This window comes from Mastomys coucha, unplaced genomic scaffold (genome assembly GCF_008632895.1).
Source record: "Mastomys coucha isolate ucsf_1 unplaced genomic scaffold, UCSF_Mcou_1 pScaffold22, whole genome shotgun sequence".
NCBI lineage: Eukaryota > Metazoa > Chordata > Mammalia > Rodentia > Muridae > Mastomys > Mastomys coucha.
In genome coordinates, this window is record NW_022196905.1 from 250136459 (window position 1) to 250142424 (window position 5966).

The 5966-nt window shown below is 39.9% G+C and overlaps 1 protein-coding gene across 1 annotated transcript in view; it reads right to left on the minus strand.

The window, feature by feature from the left end:
• Cfdp1 (craniofacial development protein 1) overlaps window positions 1-5966 on the minus strand; it is a 96200-nt gene that overhangs the window by 80785 nt on the left and 9449 nt on the right. Inside the window, exons 2-3 of the mRNA XM_031341475.1 lie at window positions 4529-4646; window positions 1181-1388 (exon numbers count right to left, since the gene is read on the minus strand). Of these exons, the coding sequence (XP_031197335.1) occupies window positions 1181-1388; window positions 4529-4646 (326 nt within the window). The remainder of the gene's footprint in view (window positions 1-1180; window positions 1389-4528; window positions 4647-5966) is intronic.

Here is a 5966-nt window from a genome sequence, read left to right on the forward strand (position 1 = left end):
AAAAAAAAAAAAAAAAAAGAACTGTCTGAACATACTGCTTAGGGTTGTTCTCTCACATTTTCATCTCCAATCAGTTAAACACTATTGGAAGGCCTGAAAAGATGACGTGATTAAGAGCACTGACTGTTCTTCCAGGACACAGGTTAGATAGCCACCTATAACTCCAGTTCAAAAACTCTGATGCCCTCTTCTGACCATCATGGGTACTACATGCAAGTGGTGCATAGACATACAAGCAAGTAAATTATCTATACACATAAAAAAATAATATAAAATAAAACAGATATACTGGAGAGGCTGGAGAGATAGATAGCTTAGCAGTTAAGAGCTTTCGGTGAGAACCTGAGCTCAGTTTTTTGTTTTGTTTTGTTTTTTAAAGATTTATTATTTATTTATTATAAGTACACTGTAACTGTCTTCAGATGTACCAGAGGAGGGTGCCAGATCTCACTACAGGTGGTTATAAGACACCATGTGGTTGCTGGGATTTGAACTCAGGACCTTCAGAAGAACAATCAGTGCTCTTACCCTCTGAGCCATCTCACCAGCCCCCTGTGCTCAGTTTTTAGTACTTCTGTCTGGCAACTCATAACTGCCTGTAACTCTTAGCTCCAGGATGAGCTAATGCCTTTGGCCAATGTAGACACCTATACTCATATGCACTGACCCACACATAGGCACAAACATATATTCAGAATTAAAATAATAACAAGTAAATCCTTTTAAATTTTTACTTATTTTATTTAGATGTATGTGCATCATACATCTTATTGAAGCCACATGTACACAGGCGCCTTTGGAAGCCAGAGAGGCATCCGATCCCCTGGAGCAAGAGTTACAGGCTTTTGTGGACTACCTGACTTGGGTACTAAGAATTGAACTCAGGACCTCTGAAAGAGCAATAAGTACTCTTAACCACTGAGCAATCTCTGCAGCCCAACAATAAATTTTTTAAGTTTATACAGGTCTGGAAATTTACCTGATTAAATCAGCTCATTTTTTCTATTGTTAGAAATGTTTTGTTTTTCCCTTAGTGAAGTCATTATCAAAAGACATGTAGTTTGCTTTTTGATTTGAGATTCAAATCTCAAGTCAGTTTGCAAGTTACAACAATAGGAAGCTCCTGGGGAACTGAGGGCGTTTCTGGAGAAGTGTTTATCCCATCAATCTCTAAGCTTACCTTAGCTTGTGAACTTGGGGCTGCTTTTGACTTTGGTCCTACATCATTAAGGAAGCTGGCCCACAACTCATCTTCCTTCTTCTTCCTTGCATTCTCTGACCCAAGGCCTCCTTCCTGCTCCTCTTCATCTTCTTCACTACTACTCCCTCCAGAGTCTTCCTTGCCATCGTCCTCTTCATCTAACAAGAGGCCACTTTGTTTCCTCTTCCTATTCACCAACAGCCACCCAGGAAAAGGAAGACAAAACAGAATGCAGGGTCATTCACTGCCTCTCCTCAGCCATGGGTCCCCTTACATACCTCAAAGTTTACTTCTGGGATTACTAGTAACACAGTAAGAGAAATGGAGAAGGTATTCATTTATTTACATGTATGTGTGTGTTCCTGAGTGCATGTATGTGCACTATATACACAAAAGCTTGTGGAAGTCAAAAGAGGATGTCAAATCCCCTGGAACTAAGGTCACTGGCACTTGCAAGCCACCACGGAGATGCTGAGAGCTGAACCCCGGTCCTCTGCTAGAGCAGTAACTGTTCTTAACTACTAAGCCAGCTTTGCAGCCCTGACTAAATTTGTTTTTAAGTATGTTTATTCAGCAACAACGGTACAATTTAGAATTATATAGTGAAAAACATACCCCCAAGTTTCTCAGTGTTTTCAAATTCTTGGCATGTTACTCTTTGAGACTCAGGAACAATCAATCAATACTATAGGCATTCTCAGAGTGGTACATGTTATATTTTAAACTATTTCTAACTATCTTCAGTCTATAATTTGAATAGCTGAAATTCTTATTTAAATAATAAAACATACTGAGTCTAGTAGTACTTACAAAATTTAACTATATCCTGCAGGAATATTTAATGAAAATTTAAAATTCAGATCTCTCAGAAAATAACAGCCCCTCATAAACTCATACATGGACATTTGTCGCGAAGGAATTACTTTGCATTCCAAGTGTTATCATACCTTGACAGCAATTGAAGGACTTAAATGACATACAGCGTATACACTGTGTGTGTGTGTGTGTGTGTGTGTGTGTGTGTGTATGTGAGAGAGAGAGAGAGAGAGAGAGAAACAGAGAGAAACCTTTAGCAAGCATTGTCTTTTATTACCTGCTCCTATATTAAATATAAAATGGGGGTGGTTTGAGTTCACTTGAAACTTAAATTTAGGGCTGGAGAGATGGTTCAGTGGCTAAGAGCACTATCTGCTCTCCAGAGGTCCTAAGTTCAATTCCCAGTAACCACATGGGGGCTCACAACCATCTGTAATGAGATCTGATGCCCTCTTCTGGTGTATCTGAAGACAGCGACAGTGTACTCAACACATACATAAAATAAATAAATCTTTAAAAAAAGAAAAGAAAAGAAACTTAAATTTAGTAACCTATGTCTAGGATATTTTTACTAAGAAAACACCTGAGGCAGGCATGGTGGTGTACATCTTTAATCCCAATATTCAGGAAAGCAAAGACTTGAATATCTCTGTGAGTTGGAGGCCAGCTTGGTCTACATAGTGAGTTCCAGGACAGCCAAGCTACACACTAAGAACAAAAACAAACAGACAAAAAACAAACAAAACAAAACAAAAAACCCAACAGCTAAAAAGAAAATACCTAAGATTACCTCATTAATCTTTTCAGAAAAAGGGTTCTACAAACATATGTGCTAAATATTTTTCACTTCTAAAAGCTACTTCATTTAAAACACAAAGTCACAAGCTGGCTCTCAAGTTCATTGTTACCATTTTCTTCCAAACACTCTAAACAATACAGCAATATCATGCAAAGAAACAAAAATCCTAACACAGAGAAAGAGAACTGGGCCCAGGGCTTATAAAAGTACATTTCTACTATTTCAACTTGTAGACATAATATAGTACTTAACATTCACTTGCTCTGTATTCAAAAACCTCAATCTGCCTTTTGCTTCAATGCCCAAGACAGAGACAAGAGCAACAGAAGAATCCTATAGAAGATACCTTCATCCGAGTTACAACCCATCATGATTTTCTAATTTGTTGTGGGTCTGTAATTCAGAACATGGCCTGTTTGGGGACAGGGGGTGATTTAGAAGTTCAACTGAAAAGAATTTAATTTATATAGCCTTAGATCAAACAATTCTACACCTTTAAATCTGACTTACAAAAATCCTTGTACCGTGGACTGGAGAGAAGGCTCAGTGATTAAGAGTACTGAGTTCAGTTCCCAACAACCACATGGTGGTTCACAACCATCTGTAATGGGATCTGATGCCCTCTTCTGGTGTATCTAAGGACAGCTACAGTGTACTTATAAACATAAAATAAATCTTTAAAAAAAAAAAAAAACCTTGAACCAATATGTTGCAACATGTTCTAACAATGTCTTCTGCAGCCTTTTGCTGTAGCAAAGACTCTACAATCTAATTGTTCCTCAGTAAGTGGATGCTTAAGTCAAGTCAGGCCTATTCATAAAGTGTAACACTACAGTCCCTGAAAAAACAGGGTGTGTCGAATGGACTGCCAGCTGCCTTTAAAGCAATGGGCTAAATGAGAATCACCACAGTGAGGCCTCCCTGGAACCACACCCCTACTCAGAAGACAGACAAGAGGCTTAGAAGTAGCACCCCCTGGGCAACATTGTGAGACCTGTCCAAGAGTGAGTGTGAGCATGATATACAGTATGCTACCGTTTTTTACTTTTAAACAAAGAGAGCAGGAAATATGTACCCACACTGAGTATGACAGCATCTAAGGTAACAGCTTTTCAGGGTAAGACCAGACAGTGTATCTTATAGCAACAAGACTGCTTTAACCACATGAACATTGTATTTAGTGATTTTAAAACTAAGGCCTAAAACTTTTTATAAACTGGCTGAAGGCCTTGGTTTTAATTTTAGAGTATCAACAAATATTTCCCTCATACAGGAAGGGGTTAAAAACCCTAGCAAATAAAGCTAGGAGCAATGGCTCATGCCTACAATCCCTACAATTCTAGAGGCTGAAACTGGAGGCTAGCCTGGGCTATACAATGAATTCCAGACCAGCCTGTGCTATAGCATACACATAGACAATGTTAAGAAAGGGAGGGAGGGAGGGAGGAAGGGAGGGCTGGAGGGCAGGCTGGGCGGTGATGGCGTAGGTCTTTAATCCCAGCACTTAGGAGGAAGAGACAGGTGGATGGATCTCTGTGAGTTCCAGGACAGCCAAGTCTGCAGAGCAAATTCCAGGACAGCCAGAGCTACAAGAGAAACCCTACCTCAACAACAAAACAAGCAAACAAAAAAGGCAGACAGACAGACAGATCATGAGAGCACTCTCAGCCATGAAGACATCTTTTCTTGTGAGGTCTGCAGGGCAGCATCACCTGGCTGGAATGCTCTGAGCCTTCCTTCTTTTCCCTTTGGTTTTCTCAGCTTGTTCTTCACCATCCACTTCATCTTCCTTCACTAATTCATTGATATCATCTTCACTGTACTCTCCACCTGAAACCAAAGAACAGATGATTAGAATAAAGATTTTTCACAAAATATTAAGAATGAAGTCTGAGCCAGACAATGATGGCGCACACTTTTAATCCTAGCACTTGGGAGGCAGAGGCAGGCGGATTTCTGAGTTCAAGGCCATCTGGTGTAGAGAGTTCCAGGACAGCCAGGGCTATACAGAGAAACCTTGTCTTGAAAAACCAGAAAAAAAAAAAGGAGAATGAAGTCTGACCCAAGTACGTACAGTATGTACACTTGATGCTCAGCACTTTAGTGGTGGATGCAAGAGAATCAGAAGTTCAAACCTGTGCTTGGTTACCAAGTGAGGTTGAAGCCAGCCTGGGCTAGATGAGAATCTGTCTCAAAAACAAAACTCCTAAAACAGCAGCAACAATAAAACAAAACATAAACTTTGTCCCCCTTTTAAGATAAGTATTTCTAGCCAAGTATGGTAGCCCATGGCTTTAATCCCAGCACTCCTGATGCAAAGGCAGGTGGATCTCCATGAGTTTGAGGCCAGCCTGGTCTACAGAATGAGTTCCAGGACAGCCATGGCTACATAAAGAAACCCTTTCTCAAAAAATAAAACAAAACAAAAAAGATAAATATTTGTTTATTAAATAATGTAGAAGCAATGTTACTACAGTAGCAGTGAACTTGAGATTCAAGTGGTAGTTTCAAAATATGACTTACAATATAAAGGGTTTCCTGGAGAGAAAGAAAAAAGTTAGCTTATTTCAGGCAAATAAAACAAAAGGTGGAGACAGAACACCCAGATGTACCAGAAGTCAGGACATTAGTTAAAGCTATGTCATACTAAGTTCAAGGCCGGCCTGGTCTACTGAGTGGGTTCCCAGACAGCCAGAGCTATACAGGTAAACCCTGTCTAAAAAAAGACAAAACAAGAAAAACTTAAAAGTCAGGTCTGGGCACAGTGATGCACACCTTTAATTAGCACTCAGGAAGCAGAGGCAGTTTGAGGCCAACCTGGTTTTACAGAGAGAATTCCAGGGCAGCCAGGACTATGTAGACAGACACTGTCTCAAACAAAACAAAACATCTCAAGGAATACAAAATCATAAGATCACATATCATAGATTCCATAATTAAGTTAAAAAAAAAGAAGGCTGGAGAGATAGATGACTGTTCAAGGGTTAAGAGCATAGACTGTTCTTTCAGAGGTCCCAAGCTCAATTCCCAGCACCTGTACAGGCTCACAACCACCTGTAACTCCAGATCCAGAGGAATCCAACTTCTCTGACCCATGTGGGTACTACCTACACTCCTGTGAATACACCCAAACTCAGACACACACACACA